This window comes from Pygoscelis adeliae, unplaced genomic scaffold (genome assembly GCF_000699105.1).
Source record: "Pygoscelis adeliae isolate BGI_AS28 unplaced genomic scaffold, ASM69910v1 Scaffold88, whole genome shotgun sequence".
Lineage (NCBI taxonomy): Eukaryota > Metazoa > Chordata > Aves > Sphenisciformes > Spheniscidae > Pygoscelis > Pygoscelis adeliae.
In genome coordinates, this window is record NW_008825616.1 from 2,140,629 (window position 1) to 2,159,973 (window position 19,345).

At 46.1% G+C, this 19,345-nt stretch overlaps 1 protein-coding gene across 1 annotated transcript in view; it reads left to right on the plus strand.

Annotated features, from left to right (window-relative positions):
- The window catches only part of OBSCN (obscurin, cytoskeletal calmodulin and titin-interacting RhoGEF), a 203,829-nt gene that overhangs the window by 181,271 nt on the left and 3,213 nt on the right, over window positions 1–19,345 (plus strand). Inside the window, exons 108-124 of the mRNA XM_009333308.1 lie at window positions 1,113–1,192; window positions 1,340–1,512; window positions 2,060–2,086; window positions 2,616–2,768; window positions 3,523–3,568; window positions 4,130–4,207; window positions 5,085–8,760; window positions 9,388–9,510; window positions 10,636–10,746; window positions 10,864–11,031; window positions 11,494–11,616; window positions 14,215–14,385; window positions 15,672–15,792; window positions 16,467–16,706; window positions 17,371–17,594; window positions 18,049–18,124; window positions 18,609–18,758. Coding sequence (XP_009331583.1) covers window positions 1,113–1,192; window positions 1,340–1,512; window positions 2,060–2,086; window positions 2,616–2,768; window positions 3,523–3,568; window positions 4,130–4,207; window positions 5,085–8,760; window positions 9,388–9,510; window positions 10,636–10,746; window positions 10,864–11,031; window positions 11,494–11,616; window positions 14,215–14,385; window positions 15,672–15,792; window positions 16,467–16,706; window positions 17,371–17,594; window positions 18,049–18,124; window positions 18,609–18,758 — 5,740 coding nt within the window. The remainder of the gene's footprint in view (window positions 1–1,112; window positions 1,193–1,339; window positions 1,513–2,059; window positions 2,087–2,615; window positions 2,769–3,522; window positions 3,569–4,129; window positions 4,208–5,084; window positions 8,761–9,387; window positions 9,511–10,635; window positions 10,747–10,863; window positions 11,032–11,493; window positions 11,617–14,214; window positions 14,386–15,671; window positions 15,793–16,466; window positions 16,707–17,370; window positions 17,595–18,048; window positions 18,125–18,608; window positions 18,759–19,345) is intronic.

Genomic DNA, 19,345 nt, shown 5'->3' on the forward strand with positions numbered 1-19,345 from the left:
AATCTTTCTTTCTCATTTGAAAGACCAGAGTTGGTGGGTACCACTACAGTACCTTCCAGCTGCATTTTCCTTTTTGAATATGAAGAATGTCTTTGAACCAGTCATAATCTGTCAAAACAGAATCAGCCTTTAAAATGTGTTCCCACCAGCTTTCATCGATAGGTTGAGTTTCTTCAGGGAATAACTAGAAACAGCCAGTCGTTTTGACCACCAGCATTGCATTCAACCTAATACAGATGATATTTGCTCTATTATCATCATTTCTTTGCTATCTGTCACCTGGAGCTCCTGTATCCTCACTTGCTCAACAACGCTTTATCCCCTCGCAACTGTACTTCACTCCCTTTCAGTCCCCAAACCGAGGGCTGAAATTATGGTTTCTAAGGGGGGTTTTTTGAGATCCTTGGTGCTCAAAGTTCAAAATGTTTCACATCTCCCATCTAGTAGCCAGGTGTCCCATATTTATTGGTAAAATTGATTTTTCTTAGAAATACTCAGAGGGAAATATCACAGAATCATAGAATGGTTTGGGTTGGAAAGGACCTTTAAAGATCAAATGTCAGCTAACACTATAAAATGTCAAAGATAGATAGAGGACTTCCAAAGCTGAAGCTAGCTGTAAGTCTTCACTCCTTGTTCAGTCATAGTCAGATTACATCTACATACAGTCAAGAAAATAGGTTTACAACATATTTTTTAAATGTATTTGTGTTTTAAACGTGTTTGCCTGATTTACACCAAGCCAGAGCTGAGTTTGATTTAGACAGTTGATAAGGTTCATCAAACCTGAGGATTTCTATATCTCTTTTTTGTATGTTTGTAGGGTTGTTTGTTTGTTTGTTTGTTTATTTTTAAAGTAAGGGCTTTTTCACATATAGAAGGCTCCAGCAGAGCAGTGTGGTCAGACACGAGGCACAGCTTCATTCCACGGGGTAATGTTTGGTTCACACCTTACTTCAACTGCAAGACTAATATAAGAAGTTCATTCTAGATTTAAAAGTATTTCTAGATCAATCTCTCCCTCTCTCATATATTAAAAATGTTGGTGGAATCAGAGACCCTCTTATTTACTATTAAAGTTTAATAATTCTTTAATAATTGATTTAATTTTTAGGTCAAATTGTATATCAAGCAAATTTTGGAAGGAATCAAATATCTTCATGACAACAACATCCTTCATTTGGACATTAAGGTAACGTGCAATGGCAGGTCTAGCTTACCATAGCCTCTTGTTGGTCAGGGAATGGGCGTTCTCAATTCGAATTATTCTTACTTACAACTGAAAATATCACCTGCTTTCAAGAAAAGTTTCTCCCTTTTATTTTATTTCATTTACTAGCCGCTGAATATCCTCATGGTTTATCCTGAAAGGGAAGACCTTAAGCTCTGTGACTTTGGATTTGCTCAGAAGATCACGCCCTTTGAGCCTCAGTTCAGCAAATACGGGTCTCCGGAGTTTGTTGCCCCAGAAATTGTTTCTCAGTCACCAGTGTCAAAAGCAACCGATATCTGGTAACCTGTCATCTTTCTACAAAGCTTTTGCCCTAGATGGCCTGAATTTCCATTTATTGTTAATAATTAAATGGAGTAGTGATAAATAACACAAGAAACTGAAAGTGAACACTGAGAATGCAAAACCTGTCAGGGCTCTTTAAAGATCCTTCTATTTTGTTCAACCATAATTGAACTCTGACAGCCAATTACGGCAAAGGAGCATCTTAGAGAAGATGATCTTTATTAGAGGCAGCAACTAGGGAGGATGATCCTAAGGGGCTTTCTAGAAAAGGCAAACAAACTCCAAAAAAGTATTTTGAGTCTTCTCCTCTATCTCGCTTTAAAAATGGAGGATTACTTGAGAACAATTTTTAAAAATGTTGAAGGGAAAAAAATTGAAGGGAGAAAACAATAGCTTTTGGGATTTATTTTCCTTGGAAAGGTGAGGAGAAGAAGGTGGTCTTATTGTGCCAGGGTGTCTAGTGGTAGGAAGAGGGGCTGTGTGCTTAAGAAGGATGGAGAAATAGTGATGAACACCTGACATTTGTGTTCCCTCTCTCCTCAGGGCTGTTGGAGTCATCACGTATTTAAGGTAAATAAATCTTCTTGGAAAGACTCATTCAATATCCCTTTGTCAGTCAGAGCCCTCAATACCTTCAAGTGAGAGATTTGAGTGAAGCATTGAGTCCTTCTATAACGAGGGCAATTTCTTTTGTGGTTTTCTCTTTTACTCATTCTTTCCTGGTTGCCCAGGGCTTTGGTCACTGTCCCTGCTTGAAGACCTGCCAGCTGCTCTCCTTGCAGTTAGCGATGAGAGCGGTGGATGAGGTTCAGTCTTCCCCTTGCCTGTTTTAGCCAACACCCTACTGCAGCTGTGCAAAATCAAACCCTTAATTCCTTGTCTGTGACACTGGGATAAATAATTCAGTTAAGTGCCATGTAATGCTGGGGTGAAAGATGCCCTGTTAGTGGATGCACTGCTCACAAGCATTGCAAGTCCCACGCGTGGAGTCCCTCAAGCATTTTAAAGCCCCACGTAAGCATTTGTGCTCCTGTCATTTAAACAGCAAATAGAAGTCTAAAGTCTGTCTCCTTTTATTTTATGGTGTTCAATAAATAAGCCTAACGTGCAAGTCTCCATTTGCTGGGGAGAACGACAGAGGAACGCTTCTAAATATCCAGAACGGGGAAATTTCATGGACCACTCCTGATTTTGTTCACTTGAGTGAAGATGCAAAGGACTTTATGAAAGGGATCCTACAGCAGCACCCTGAGTGAGTGCACTTTTGTGTTTCCTACAGTCAGCGTGCAAAGATGTTGGTGTCTCAGCAGGCAGATCTCAGCTCATCAGAGCTGCGGTGGTTTGGAAAAGTAGAAAGCTGAGTGAGATGTGGTGTGTTATGCCCTAGTTCTTATTATTCCCCATTACCCAAAACACAACTTAGCAATTTGCCAAATTGGCCTGTTTCTGTTATGGTGATGTCCTTAATCCCTGACTTCTCCAGGCAGATGAGTTTCTAAAATGACGTAGAGAAGTGGGAAGAGCAAGGACTGGTATAGAGGGAGTCATGTGAGAATTAAATAATATTAACCACATTCATTAAGCAATTTCAAGTACAAATGGCACCTTGAAGGCAAGTTTGCAGGCACTTGCTTTTTGATTTCATTTCTCTTCTTTCTGCCTGCTGCCAAAGCTATTTTTGCTCTGGCCACCTAAAGAGTCAAAGTCACTCTTAGGGCTGCTCTCGACACCCTTGAACGGGCTCCCTGCAGAGTGCCATGGGGTCTTCCTGAGGATCTGCAGGGAGTCTCGGACTGAAAAAGGAGGATCGTTTCACCTCAAGGGAAGGAAACCTTGGGTTGAAAGCCTCTGTCTGTCTGTTTGGCTTCTCAGCTCTAAAACAGCAGCCTAAGGACATACACAAAAGTGTATGCGTGTCTCCACGTGAAGCAGGCATCTTCAGGAAGACCTTGTGGTTGCTGTTGAAAGTGACTTGCTAATAGAACGGTGATCTTTTCTCTTTTCAGAGCCAGGCCTAGTGCTTTGGATTGTCTTTCCCACAAGTGGTTCATGGTAAGTTTGTCCTGGTTCCTTAGTAGAGTCATTAAAAATATTGAGGTTGGAAGAGACCTTTGGAGGGGCAGCTTTTAAAGCTGCTTGATATTATTTGCTGGTTTATTTTTTCTCTTGGTCTCCTACTTTCTGTCCTACAGAGAAGCTCAGGCATGGCTCTCCAGAAAGAGGAGGCACATCAGTGTTTACATGCCAAGATATCTTTCCTTTCAAAAGATAACTACCGACATGAGCAGATAGAACATGTCTGTATGGAAAGGAAACTGTGGCTTTGCAGAGCAAAGTTATGGTTTATATTCCAATGCCTTAAATTGCTAAGGTGAAGAACTAAAAATTAACAAGAAGAAGGAATTTAATCACATGCATTGAACAGGGCTTGCTTTTATCATTGAAAAGCTGAGATTGTCTACAATTTAGCCATGAGGGGATTGTAGCATTTGGTCTATTGTAACTTTCCTAAATTAAACAATTCTGGAAGGAGGGAACCCTAAAAAAAAAACTTCCCAGGAAATGAAGTCAGGATTTTTTAACCAATGATTTTCCTCTCATTCCACCTGGCAGCATAATCTCCCCCTCGAAGCAGCTCATTTCATCAATACCAAGCAGCTCAAATTCATTGTGACTCGGAGCAAGTGGCAGGTGAGTTGGCCTTAATCTATGTTGGTTCTTTTTAGTTATATTTATCTTTAATTACATTTGCATCTTTTAAAGTCTATCAGGCTAGGACAGTGAGCACAGCAGAGATCTCAGCTTGGGTATGAATGGGGAATAAGCCCAGGAGAGAGGGGTCGATGGATGTGGCAGAAATAAATTATCTAGGCTTTTACTGCCTGGAAATCATCTGGTCTAATGCAGGTGCCTGTAAGATGCATGGTTGTGTCTAAGTTAGGTACCCTCAGCTGCCTTTGCAATTGGTACTGAATTACAGGCAGGTCCCAAGAAGATCCTCTTTTCCTGAAGTTCTCTAAAATACTCAGATTTGTTGCCTTCTGAAGATGCCTGTTTCTCTCTGTTGGCTGTAAGGGGAGGCCAGCTGCTCAGCTTCAACTGAGATGTCTCACACGGCAGAAGTTAGAGCAGATGAATCCTACCTCCTACAGTATGGTAGGTCTTCTGTTGGCCTAAGTCACTGTAGGCTGTACTGCAGTCAACAGATTTAAGGCCATTTACTCCAGCTAGGCTCTCATCTGATGTGTTCTGTTAAAAACTCCTTTTCCGTCTGCTTTGAGCGGCCAGATTGTCTTTGAAAAATCTCAGGCAGGGTCCTGCTTCCCCGTTCACAACAGCAAGTACGTGCCCTGAAGTCAATATAGTTTCACCTCTGTGAATGAGAGAAGAGGAAGACTTGGAGAGCAAATGAGGCCTGGATTGACGATATGTACAAAAGGGTGGCAATGTGTTATTAAACTAGTATGTGTGGTATTTAAGAGTGCAGAAGTTCAGTTTGGTATGCTTGCTTTACCATACTCCCACCATGTTTCCATCTGATTGTGCTGTATTTTGTTCTGCTTTTCAGCGGTCTCTGATGTGCTATAAATCCATACTGGTAATGCGATCTATCCCAGAAATCCTAGAAAGGACTCACGACAACACCTCCCTGGCCATCTCCCGACATCTTATTGAAGAAAGCACTTCATCCAGTACCAGCGGCTCTTCTTCAGACAATGAGAACTCGCATTTCCCCAAGAAGGGGCACTTTGGCTCTACGCCCGAACTGCACTTGTCCATATTTGATGCACCAAGCCATCAGGAGCCTCCAAAACATGCAAGTGAAGAGAAGCACTCCAAAACCTCAATCCCTCCGGTAAAACCCATGAGAAGGAAGTATGCTTCAATGAAAACTGAGGTGGGGGACAAATCACCTACAGAAAGCAAAGAGCTCATGGCAAGTATCTTAAAGGAGAAAGAGGAGGGGCTCCCTCCCAGACTTCAAGCTGAAAAAGCAGAGCAGTCCCAAAGAAGCGGTGCTGCTGAGCCTTCATCAGTGAGGACTTCCACAGAAAGCACATCGCATCTATGTCAGAAAGAAAAAACAGACATATTTTCATCTGATAAGGACAGAATTGAAAAGGCTGGGGATGGGACAGAAAAGCCACCTGTCTGTGTTCCTAGACAGAGTGTCATTAAAAGCACTTTCTACAGCCAGGCAGCTGAGCTACCCGCAAGGGGGCCTTCCTCACCAGGCAGGGAGTTCAGAAGGCACCTGGACAGAGCCAGAAGGACTTTCCGGAAAGCTGGATATTCAAAGGTGCCCCTCAGCGGTCTCCGTGAACCCCTTCTAGAGCAGTTTGAACTGGAAGAAGAAGAAGAAAGCAAGTCTGATGATGGAGATGATCACAGGGAGAGTCTGCTTGGTTCATTGACCAAATCAGCTTCGTTTGACACTGCAAGGAAACCACCACATCCTGCCATTGCTGGTGCTAGTCGAAGCCGTTCCCTGGATGACTACAGGCTGAGAGCCTCAAGATCAGTGAGGGAACAAGATATTTTGGAAGAAGACTGTGATATATTGTCACAGGAAAGTTGCCCTGAAGGCAGTGACCACTGCGACATTTCTGCGGGGCCTGGCAAGGGATGTTCTGTAGACACTTCAAAGCAAGAGGACTTTAGGAGAGCCAGCAAGGATTGTTCAGAAGAGCAGCCCCCTCCTTCCACACAATGTGAGGGTAATGGGTGCCCGGCTGTTTTTGTGCAACAGCTAGAGAGACTTCCAGCGTCACCTCATGGGAGCGAGCATGGGAAACGTTTACTGAAGAAGTCAAAAGCCACTTACATTGAGGAGGAAGCTGAGGATTTGGAAGGCAAAAGCCCCATTCTAACTGCCCAGTGCCCAGATGTAACCGCATCAACAGCTCAAAAACATGAAAGCATGGAGGGTAAATCTTCCCCTGGCAGTGCCTCTGACACTGCTTTTCAGGAGGGCAAACAGTCCATTTCAACTCTCTCCCAGTCAGAGACCACCTCCAAGTCAGCCCCTACAAGTAAAGGGGGCATGTGTCTGCCCCAGGAGTCTGCTCACAGTACTGACATCCATCCGGATCTAAAAGGTGGAAGCTTGCTTATCAAAAGGACAGCCCCAGTTCCACCTTGGAAAGACAAAAGGCAGAGACATTCACATGAGAAGACTTCTGCTCATGGTGTTGCCGAACCTGATTTCATGGAGCGTGAAAGCTCTGCTGTTTTAACAGGCCCACAAACAGAAATCGATTCACTTCCAGTATGTAAAGACAAAAGTCAGGAACTTCCTGGACAAAGTGTTCCAGCAACTACTGTCTTGGTGGGCAAACAGCCAGGTACCCTAACTGCTCTGCACACAGCTGATGAAGGTGCTCATCAGAAGCTGAAGACCTATAAAGAGGTGAGATCTGCTGTCCTGGAGGATGAAGGACTGGGTATTACAGGAATCACTCCACCATCAACTCATGATGGTGAAAGCCAAGCGCGCAAGAGGGCTCCTGTTCACGTCAACACAGCATCTGCCATCCGGAAGGGAGACCATCTCGTTGTTCCAAAAGTCCCACCACCAAAATCAATGCCTACTTCAGCCTCCGATGGAGCACGGCAGGCTGAAAGGGAACGGCCAGCTCATAGCAAGGAGAGGCTTGCTGCTCTGAGGAGTGAAAGCTCAGCTGTCACAGAGATTGTTCCCAGTTTGGCCCACGAAGCTGAAATCGAGGGAGCTGAACCCCAGAAGGTTTCTGAAGGCAGTGGCACGGTGCCTGCTGTTCTGGAGAGCAGACACCCAGCTAGAACTGTGTCCTCCCAAAATACTGGCCTCCCATCGGTCTGTGAGAGTAAGAAGCAAGAACATCCAAAGGCATCACTTCACAGTGAGGTGAGATCTGTTGTGACAGTAAGTGGAAGCCAAGCAACAGGACAGACTATGCCTGCTCCTTTCCCCAAGGCTGGACATCAGGTGCTTGAGCAGCACAGGGCTGCCTATCCCAGTGGCAGAGTTTCTGCTGATCTGGAGCATGGGCCTCCAGGTGCCTTAACTGCTTCACAACCAGAAGTTGCTCCAGCTACAGTCTATGAGCGAGAATATGAGGAACATCGAAAGGTTTATGGTGAGAGTAGAGGCGTTGCCTTAGAAAGTGGAAGCTGTGATACTGGAAAAACTGTCCCACCGTTGCTCCACAGGGATCAAAGTCAGGAGCTCTCACATCACAGGTCTTCTTTCTACAGTGATGAGGAGTCTGCTCTGCTGGAGGGCTTAGTGGATGAGATGGTTTCCCTCTCTGAAGAGATGAATGTTTGGGCAGAGTCAGTTTCCAGTGAGGAGGAACGCAGAAAGCACATCTCTCCTCCCACAGAGATGGTCTACAAAGGCCCAGGTAACCAAGCACCCAAGGACACCTCCTTCCCTTCTGTACAAAGGGGTAAAAGAGGAGAAGTCTCTGAGCTGGATGACCTTGCAGAACCCTATCTTGTTGTGAGTGAGGAGTCAGTGGTACTGGAAGGGAAGGGAGCACAGACGGTTCCTCATGAATGTGAGCATCTGGAGGACTTAGCATTTGAGATCTGCGCTCCTAGCCAAGTGAGCGTTTCCTCAACAGATACCTTGGACACTGGAAAAAGACCCAGTCAAGTGTCAGTGAGCAAGGACACTGGTAAACACCCAGAAGTTTCTTTAGTGAAAATCAAAGACCTGTCAGACGAAACACCCAGTCTTGGCAGTGGAACTCCAAAACTTGACATATCAGAGGTAGAGCCTGCCTACTTGAATTTCTCTGATTTGTATGACATTGTCTATTTTCCATTTGAATTTATGAACTATAGGAAGCCTCCACCCAAACCAACCGGTAGACGGTTTATACCCTTTGGCGAAAGGGCAAGGTCACCTCCTGCAGGACATTTGCACAAGGATAAAAGACTGTGCATCAGAGAAGAGGCAGAGGACAAGAACAGGAAGAACCATTTGGAAATATCTGAGGATTCAAAGGCAACTAACTTATTAGCCATGGGGAAAGGGTCAGAGAGTCATAAAGGAATGTATGGCCCCCAAAAGGACTCAAGTGGTAAGCAGAAAAGCTCCTTCTACAACAAGCCAGGACTCTTTAAGCCATATGCAAGGTCTCATTCAGTGGAGCAGTCAGTGGAGCAGAGTCTGAAGAAGAAAGTAAAAGCTTCTGTTGCCCATATTTCAAGAATCCTAAAAGGAAAGACATCTCCTGAGCCAGAGGCAGAGGAAGGTAAATATTTTACTCTGTGCCTTCACAGATTTGCTGCTATAACTGGGCTCTGCTAAATCTGCCTTTTCCTTTTTCCCCTGGCATATCTGAGGCTGTGGTTAGACAGTCATTGCAAAACAGGCAGTGGCAGGTTATGAAATTAGCGGTCTTCAGCCCCACCACTAGCTCTCTGTTACTGGCTCATTTCAGTGCAGAGTCAGCTGGGTTAATCTGCTGGTGGAAGTGGTTCAAATTCCCCTGTCTGAGTTTGCACAAAAGCAGGCCAGGGCTGGACAATGCTTTCCTTGCTGCGGTTTCTTCTGCCGTTATCATCTGACCACGGTAAATCTTTAAAGCTAAAGTGACTGGGAGACGTTGGTGGAGTCTCCCTGGCTACTTAAGTTGATGACACTGCACAACAGAATCTGTGCTTTCTTCTCTGCCATCCCTGGATACGCCCTCTTCCTCCAGGACATCATTCTGTTTGTAATAGCTGTCCCAGCCTTCCCTGTTGACTGAAGGCTCGCTAATAAGGAAACCTGTGACTGCTGAGCTATTTATGTGCGAACGGCAGAACTGTCTGCTGTAAACGGGATGCCACAGGGAGAACGATGGCCTTGAATGACTTCTCATCCTTTCTCAAAACAGAGTTTGGTGAGCTGGGAAGTGAGGCAGTAGAAAAAGAGCTGTTAACAGGGGCTGAAGGATCTCTGAAGAGGAAATCGGCACTCTCTTCATTCAAGTTCTCAAGCCTCATGCCAAAGGAGAAAGGTATTGCTTCTGCATAAGTCATCACTTAGTTTTATCATGAACTGTCATTAATGAATATTACAGTGCTGTGTAAGGCCAGTTTCTAAGGATGGATCTGCAATGGTTGTCTTGAGATGACCTGGACCAACTCATGCAATATGAGCCAGCCTCCTCTGCTTACATCGTAACTATGTCCTTGCTAAAACCGTCTTGTCTTGGCATTGCTTGCAAACTGGATCCATTCTAGGAAGCCACTGCAAAGGAATAAAATCTATGTGTAAGCTAGAAAGAGAATAAATGGAGCATCCAAGGGTGGGATGGCAGAAGCAGGAAATTGCGAATTCCTTCGCCCCAGTCCTGCCTGCATGTGTAAGGGCCAGACGCGCTGCTATAGAGCTATGAAATGAAAAACGGTGGGGCAGCCCCAAACGGCGTGTCAGCAAAGCTGAACTTGCTTTTGCCCGGGCAAGTTTCCCCTTGACTCTAGCAGGAGCATTTTCTGAGGTCAGGTTAATGCCCCAGCATTCAGCAGAGCCCAGCCAAGCACTGGGAAGGGCAGGCGTGTGAGGCTGGCAGCTCCTGGGCACTGCGGAGAAAAAATCCTGGAGAAACACGGAAGAAAACCTGAGCTCCCCCTTTCCCATGGAGACAGCAGCAAATTTGATGCTCTGTGGGTTTTTTCCTCCTTCCATATCCATCTTTTATCTCTTCTTCTCTCTTCTTGTGTTGTCTTGATCTGATCCCCTCACCCTTGAAATACCATCATTTAGTTTCACCCCCACATTTAAGCTAGGCCAGAAGAAAACTCTTGCTGTGACATGCGCTCCCTCTCCTGCAAGCTCTTCTGCTGCCTTAGCTGTACCAGCAGGGCTGGGCAATGCAGATGTTCCCCCCATGGACCTTCCAAGATCCATCTGGATTATCATGTATGAGCAGTGACACTGCGTCCATGGGGCTGAACGGGGCTCCTGCACCTGTGTGCCCAACGCCCAGGGGATTCTCCAACCGGTGGTCAAAGGCATGCCAGAGCATGAACCAGAAATGTTCTTGAACCAATTAAAAATGCTTTCTGATGTCCTGCGTGCACTTATGTTCCACATAGCCCTCCTGGCCATTCTGAATCACTGCTTTTCCTCTTCTTTGCAGCACCTTCATTCGTTGAGGAGCTCATCGATCAGGCTGCTGCCGTCGGACAGTGCGTGACGCTGTCGTGCCGGACAGCGGCTCACTCTTCCCTGCACATCGACTGGTTCAGAGGTGAACTGACATCCCTCGAGGGAGTCCCTAACCTCTGGGACAGGGGTGCAGGGAGGGGTTTAGGCACCTTGATATAAATTTGCAGGGTAATTGTCTCTCCTATCTTCTGCTTTGCAGATGGGATACCTGTCCACAGCAGCAGCCGGATCCTCATCTCAGCCACGCTCAAAAACTTCCAGCTGTTAACTATTCTCTCTGTTGGTGCTGATGATTTTGGTATTTACACCTGTGTGGCCACAAACTCCCTGGGCTCAGCATCCACCTCTTGCATCATAAGAAAAGCAGGTAAAAGAAGAAGTAGCTACAGAAGTCGGTATTACTTCTGCCCCAAAATGTGACCTGTAAATACCCGTGAGGTGAGATTTCTGCAGATAGGTTCAGAGGACAATCTCTCCCTTGCTTGCTCTAGTCCACAGCCACAGCCCTTGCTGTCTGGTAGCATGGCACGTTTTGCAGGGTTCATTCCCCCTTCTTCGCTCTTTAGTCTCTCTCCTGGATTCAGAGCCGCTCCAGTAACCGTGTGGTTCTAGAACAGGACTTCAAAATCTTAATACTGAGTTTTAATTAGGCACGGTTAAATTGCTGTTCCACTGGGGGGGGTGTGTGTGTGTGTGTATATTAAAAAAAAGTATACATTTATATATATATATAAAGAATATCTGTAACTGAGAAGTGCCGGGTGCAGAGGTGTGTATCACAGCAGTGCTATTGCTAACGGTCACTGGGTTTTGTGCCTCCTCTCGACAGAGGTTCCTCCCAGCCCTCCACCCCCTGACATCGTGGAGGTCTACGAGGATGGAGTGCAGGTGGCCTGGAAACCTGTGGAAACCAACACCCCCGTCCATTACACCGTCCAGTGTAAGAGCGAAGGTAAAGTGGAGTGCTGCCCTTACGCCTTGCAAGGAACATCTCGATTCGTATGATCTCTTCACCAGCTGGATATTTTATTTTTATTCAGAAACAGCCTGATTTTAGCTCCCTAGTTTAGAGTTAGGAATGAAATTCATACAGCCATCACTTAGCCATCTAAAAGTTAGATGTTGTGCTGGCTACACCAGCCTGGGATATGCGTACTCATACAAAGGCTTTGCTGAAGAGTGATTCAAACTAGGTCGCATGGAAGCTGTGACCAAAAAGTGAACAGCCACAGAAGAACATGCACGGCCGATACACCGTCCTGAGTAATCCTCTCAAGTTACGGCTCTGACAGCTTCGTACACTAACAACGCCCAGCAGCAACGACTAGCAGACAATATCATCCTATGCCGAGGCTTTCTGTACAGTCTGTGGAGAAAGATGGTCTATCGAAAAGGCAATTCATCCTATGCTGAACAGCCATGCTTTCTTTTTCCATTGGTTATGCAGGAAGCTTAGGGCAAACAGCCAGGACAAGATGACAAAAGTTTGGCAAAACTGCATCATCCCTTTGATGTTTTCTTCCAAGGCTTGGTCCAGAGCCTGATGGGGAAAACATCCAGTGGATGTTTTCTTGTTTAATTCCACGAACTTTGAATCAAATCCCCGAGCCTGTTCCACCTCTCTTGGGACTGCTTTTGCTGTAATTATTATGAATGCTATGTCTGATAGTAATTTCTACTGCAGTCACACATACACAGGCAGCCCTTTGGATTCGACTGCTCCATGTTCCTTCTTCTAGTTCTCCAAACATACATGCACTCCTTTCTGGATTCGCATGAGCATGGGCAGCAGCTTTCTACCTTTTCACTCTGGAGCTGGTGTCAGTCACTTTTCCTCCAATGCAGCTTGCTTTATTGTTATCCCTTTCGACACAACTGTAGGCAAGACTTTGGGGAGGATACAAAAGCAAGTTTTTCCAACTAGGAAGAAAAACAGGAAACGGCATCTACAATCTTCCATTGCATTCTGTGTATTTGGCAGGAACGTGCAAGGTCCTGCTTTCCTGAACACAGGAGGATTAAGATAATCTGAAAAAAAAATTCCTTGTTTAATCCATTATTTGAGAGTAGGCTTTTGCATGCTGCTTCTCCAGACACTTTCCTCTGTTTCTAAGCTGTATCTGCTCCTTCTTACACAGCTGCTTCCCCCTCCCCCCCCAATTCAACAAGTACCCTGCAAAGTCATTGATACCTGTGTTTTCGATGGCGAATTATTGCTTGTCCTATGGTTTGAGGGTCTCTACCAGTGTTTATTTGAATGAAAGGATGGGTTTAATCTCAGGCAATCTCAGGGAGTTGAGTTCAGCCTTGAGCACAGCAGTAATGGCAAAGTATGGGACACAGCATCATGTGAAATGAATGATCATTAAATGTTTGCTGGTGATTTTCTACTTCACACCCCATGAATAATGAGTCCAGAACACACCTACAATTTCAGTTCCCTGAAAAATCGTCCGAGTTTCATAAAAGCTGAGTAAACCTGCCCAAGTTTCAAACACTGGGTTTGCTAGGAGGGTGTTAGTGGATAGCTCTCTCCTGAAATCCTGCACCTCATGGTTTCAACTGAATTCAAGACTGGGCCAAAGGGAAAAAAATGGTGATTTTGTTAGGCTTTTGTTTGGAGTTCTTGATGTATATTTGCATTAGAGATTGGTGGCATGAATTAGATAAACAGAAACTATACAGGAAAGTTTCACCATTCCTCTCAAACAATATTGCCACATCTTGGACTGATTAGATATCAAACAGCTGATTTCAGAAAGATCATAGAATGATATAATCAGAGAATAGTTTGGGTTGGAAGGGACCTCTAAAGGTCATCTAGGCCAACCCCCCTGCCATGGGCAGGGACATCTTCAACTACATCAGGTTGCTCAGAGCCCCGTCCAACCTGACCTGGAATGTTTCCAGGGATGGGGCAGCCACCACCTCTCTGGGCAACCTGGGCCGGTGTTTCACCACCCTCAGCGTAAAAAATTTCTTCCTTATATCTGGTCTCAATCTCCCCCCCTTTAGTTTAAAGCCATTCCCCCTTGTCCTGTCACAACAAGCCCTGCCAAAAAGTTTGCCCCCATCTTTTTTCTAAGCCCCCTTGAAGTACTGACAGGCTGTGATAAGGTCTCCCCAAAGCCTTCTCTTCTCTAGGCTGAACAACCCCAACTCTCTCAGCCTTTCTTCACAGCAGAGGTGTTCCATCCCCCTGATCACTTTTGTGGCCCTCTTCTGGACCCGCTCCAACAGGTCCGTGTCTTTCTTATGCTGAGGGCTCCAGAGCTGGACGCAGCACTGCAGGGGGGGTCTCCCCAGAGCAGAGTAGAGGGGCAGCTTTGGCACATGTACAGCGAGCAGCACCACGCACAAAAGTTGGCCATAGCAAGTCAGTTTTTCCGTCACTCTACGAGATTCCACTGTTTCCCCATATTCCCAGCACATAAGTAAAGTTGATGGGAAAAAAAAAAAAAACAACAACAAAACCCCAAAACTCAAAAAACACCCCGGTGTGACCATCTTAAATGAGTCCTAATCTCTTTTCTGTCTTTCCTTGGTTAAGATGGGGAGTGGGTGACTCTTGCTTCTGACATCGCTGACTGCTGCTACTATGCCAGAAATCTCTCCAAGGGGTTTATCTACTGCTTCAGGATAGCCTGCACCAGTAAAGCCGGAATGGGCCCTTACAGCGACCCGTCTGCCAAAGTGGAAATCACTGGGAAGGATCAAATAGGTAAGATCAAATGCCCAGAAAGCATTGTGTTTTTCCTGCATCAGAACGATTGCACCCTTTTGGATGCGGGTCCAGAAGTCAAGAGCAAGTGAATCAAGACCAATTCCACTTGGCTCAGCCTCCTCTTTGGCTTTCTTATTTAAAAGTAAATTATTTTCTAATTCTGGACACGGTTAGGGGAATGTGTGTAAATATATAACAAATAAATAATAAAATAATAACACTATGTAAATATAAATAATATGTAAACATATATAAAAATATAATAAAATAAAAATCTGGAAACTGTAGATTACCCGCTGAAGACACACTCAGTTTTTGACGTGAGATCATAAGGAAACAGGTCTGGGACAGTGAATGCGTTACTGGAGGCATTGATCTATTGGTATAGATCTGCCACTGGTGAAAGCCCTGGACCTGCTCTTCGTTATGGACTCCGTCCTAAGTTCAGTAGTTAATTTATGTGTTCTGGTGTTTGCTACTGGGAATTATTGCCCTACTGTAGTGCATTTTTCAGCTGTATTTTGTCTCTGAAGTAAAGAAAGCTCGATTTACTATTTTTTTTCACCTGTTTGAATACTTTGTACTATTCACATGTTTTTAAAATTAAGAAATCCATAACCCCACGGCAAACACGTCCTTGTAGCAAAGGAAGTATCCTTTCTGCCAAGAAGTGGAAGGATGGTCTAACTGGAATTTCCTCCCAGTGGAGAGGATCATTCTGTAAAAATCAGTTCACAGAGATATTTTTAATTCACCCTAAATCCTCTGCTTTCCCTTGGCCCAGGATTCATTAACGTATCTCAATGTGCCCCGCACTTCCAAGCAGATGTTTTAATGTGTCAAGGGATGCTTTAATATTTCAGGGAGCGCTGGGACACAACCACATGCCAGAACCAGAGCAACAAGTTTCAGCTGCTGCCCCGAAATATCCAACTAAAAGAAGTTTCTAATTCTTTGTCAGTGTCTTACCGTGCCCTGATGACTTGTTATGTGAGAAGATGAGAACCGGTGGCTGAGACGTTTGATATCATAGGACACAACATACAATCCACCTCATAGTCTGCAGTGGTCACACTGGGGAATTACTGGGTGGACAGTCCAGAATCTGTTGCATTCAAATAGCATTGGGTGCCACGGCTGGGAGACAACCTGCAGACTTGTCTGGAGAAAGCTCTGGTGTCTCCTTTATCATCGTTCTTAGATAGCGGAGGGTGGCTCAGAGAGGCTCCAGTTTCCAGGCAGAGGTGTTTTCCCATGTAATCCCTCTCACTTTCTCTCTGCAGAGCTTCGTGCTGCAATGCAGAACTTCCCATCAGCTGCTACGGAAGAAGAGAGCGAAATAATCGCACCATCCGAGCCTTTCCCAACCTACCAGACCTACGCCTTCCAAACGGAGATCAAAAGGTAATGAAACCAACTGAGCACTCAACCAGCCAGAGGGCAATGCCGCATGTGGCTGGAATTTAGAAAAGTCACTTTTATAAATGCACTGCTCACCTAGTGTCACGGCGTTTTGTTGAAAACACCTCCACAGCAATACATATAAACCTGAGATCATTGGCTGAGTGATCTCCATCTTGGTTTGGTAGGATTCAGGTGTGGATTTTCTGGGAGAGCAAAAGGGTCTGTGCCGGGCACCAGGACAGCCCCTCAGTCTATTGTGAAGTGAGCCCAGGGCTAACGAAGGCTCCTCTCCTTGCTGCATCAACCTTTGCAGCTACCAGTTTCAGACACGGGGTTGGGATTCAACGTTCTCTGCCTAGAAGCTAGGCACCAAGCTCTGTTGCCAACAGAAAGAGGCAGCTGCCTGCAGGAGTTAGTTATCTTGCTCAAGACATGATGAGCCACCTTCTCTCTCTCTCCAAAGGAGTTAAGCTCTCACTCCTGCAATTTAAAGTGACTGTACAATTTAGAGACACAGGAGGATGTGCAAACTGTGACAATAGATGCAATAACTCAACATGGGGCATGGATGAAAAACACAGCATGGGATCCCGACGGTTTTAGAGAACAGAAGGTCCTGGCTCTTCCAGGAGTAGCAGAGAAGCTTAACTTGCCTTTGTGTTCCTTTGTACCAGGGGGCGTTTCAGCATCGTCCGACAGTGCAGGGAAAAAGTAAGCGGCAAGACTTTAGCTGCTAAAATTATCCCTTACTGGCAAGAGGACAAGCAGACTGTGCTCCTCGAGTACCAAGTCCTGAGGAAGCTTCACCACACAAACATAGCTCAGCTGAAGGGAGCCTACGTCAGCCCACGGCACTTAGTGTTGATCCAGGAGATGTGCGTGGGACCAGAGCTACTCCACTCTTTGGCATTACGGTAATAACAAGTGGAGGGAAGGGTTTTCCAGTCAGGGCTGGTGTAGGGATCCAAACACCTATTGCTTTCCCCCCGACAAACTGGATCATCTCTCTCCATCTGTTCCAGTGTGCTGTCGTCGCACACGGGATTTGTAACGCATTTGTTCTGCAACTTCTTGTGACATAAAAAAATTACTTAGCTTCCCTACAAGGTTGGGGTAGGGACAATTCAGGGCCACCCAGCTGAGATGTTGAAAGCAGTTCACAGTAGTTGATATGAAAACCCCTCTCCCATAACAAGGAGATTACTGTGGTTCAGGAGGCCTCATTTCTTCTCCACCTTGTTTCTCACAATGGCAGAAAATGGATCTGCTGAAATCCGCTGACTAAAGGAGAGGGAATGGTGGGCGTTAAATCTGCATTTTGATTTCTGCACAACCACTGCTTTCTCTGACGTGCAGCTCTACAACCTCCTGAACCTCTTGCATCTGTCAACCTGACTCACAGTCTGGACCAGCCTCTCCATATACAATAGATTTGCTAAATGAGTAGAGTTGTTTCTTCTCGACTCGCAAGGGCCTCATGGGATTAGACATCCAGGGGAGGATGATAGTGGGTGTAGAATGGTGCCCTTGGGCATGTAGATAGGACATCTCTGGTTTCTATCCCCTTTCTTCTACCAGGACATCGTACTCAGAAGTGGAGGTCCGAGATTACCTGTGGCAGATCCTCAGTGCCATTGACTATCTCCACACACACAGCATCCTGCACTTGGATCTCAGATCTGAAAACATGATCATCACCGAGCCCAACCTGCTGAAACTCCTGGATTTTGGCAATGCACAGTTCTACACGCAAGACAAAGTTATTACCATGGACAAGTGCACGGACTATGTTGAAACCATGGGTGAGTACAGAGTTCAGTCACAGCAACCTTGGCCTTGTATGCAGTCTGTGACAGACAGACAGAGCCATTGGTCAAGGCAGCAGTTGGCCCCAGCAAGCAAATTCTCCCAGGTGCTGCCCTCCAGCAACAGTGTGAGTTTGCAGGAGCTAGTGGTGACAGCCGTGCCACCTGCAGATCACAGAGGACAAAGCCAGAGGTCACGGCCAACATCGCTCTGGCTGGCATCCATGTGTCCAAAGCTCAGGGGTATAGTATTACTGCCATTTGGCCTGATGTTCTCAAGGTGTCATTGCAGTCATCACCCACGAGGGTGTCTTACCTCAATCAGCTCCCTGTACTAGGAGCTTTTTCTTCTTCACTCTTGGGAAGGTTGCAAAGCATGAAAGTACCCACTGTTTTTGTGCTGGTCTCTGCATTGGAGGGGGGCTTGGCTCACACCAGTTTGCTTTTCTAGCTCCAGAACTGCTGACAGAGCAAGGAGCCCTCCCGCAGACTGATATATGGTCCATCGGAATCACAGCCTTCATCATGTAAGTCAGTCTGTCTTTCCTTACCCTATGAGCAGCTTTAAAAGTGCAATTTCATAGTCATCGACCAGGGGAGATGCATTGATTCAGAGAGTTAACCTCAGTTGTGCCGCCTCTCCTTGGCAATGCCGCAGAAGTCTGTGTGATGGAGAGTACGGAGCTGGCTGCACCATGCAAGGACGCCCAGTCCCAGCGATGTCTCCAAGTAGAGTAAGGCTGTTTTACAACACAGCAGCTGCTGGTGTTTCTCACTCAGCCTTGTCTGAAAAGCCCCAACTTTAACAAGAAAATTCAAATTACGCCAGGTGGAAAACAGCCAAAGTCAGGAAACCCACAGAAGAACATTGGCCTTTCGGGTTTTGTTTTCCCATATGATGTTTCTGTGCATCATCACGACCCTCCTCTCACTGCTGGGTGCAAAGTCCTAGGAGAAGGAGTATCTTGAGTGATGCCTTTCATGCTGATCAATTCTCTTCTTTCGGGGCAGGTTGAGTGCCAACTACCCCGTCAGCTCTGATGTAGCCTGCGAGTTTCTGAGAACGACCAGGAAGGGGAAAGTGAAGCTCACGCGGTGCTACGCAGGTCTCTCCGGGGGAGCAGTGTCCTTTCTCCAGAGCACGCTGTGTGCAAATCCCTGGTAAGACGGTGTCTGTGCTCCCAACAGCACAGTTGGTGCAGATCCTGATAGACTTAAATCTGGCCAGGGACAGTGTCCTTTCTCCAGAGCACGCTGTGTGCAAATCCCTGGTAAGACGGTGTCTGTGCTCCCAACAGCACAGTTGGTGCAGATCCTGATAGACTTAAATCTGGCCAGGGACGTCCAGGGCAACAAGAAAAGATTCCATGGGTAGGTCAGGGATAAAAGGAAGACAAGGGAAAATGTGGGCAATCTCCGGAATGAAACGGGAGACCTGGTTACCCGGGACACGGAGAAGGCTGAGGTACTCAATGACTTTTTTGCCTGGGTCTTCACCGGCAAGTGCTCGAGCCTCACTGCCCAAGCTGCAGAAGGCAAAGGCGGGGATTGGGAGAATGAAGAGCCGCCCACTGTGGGAGAAGATCAGGTTCAAGGCCATCTAAGGCACCTGAAAGTGCACAAGTCCATGGGACCCAATGAGATCCATCCGCGGGTCCTGAAGGAACGGGCGGATGAAGTTGCCAAACCACTGTGCATCGTATTTGAGAAGTCGTGGCAGTCTGGTGAAGTTCCCACCGCCTGGAAAA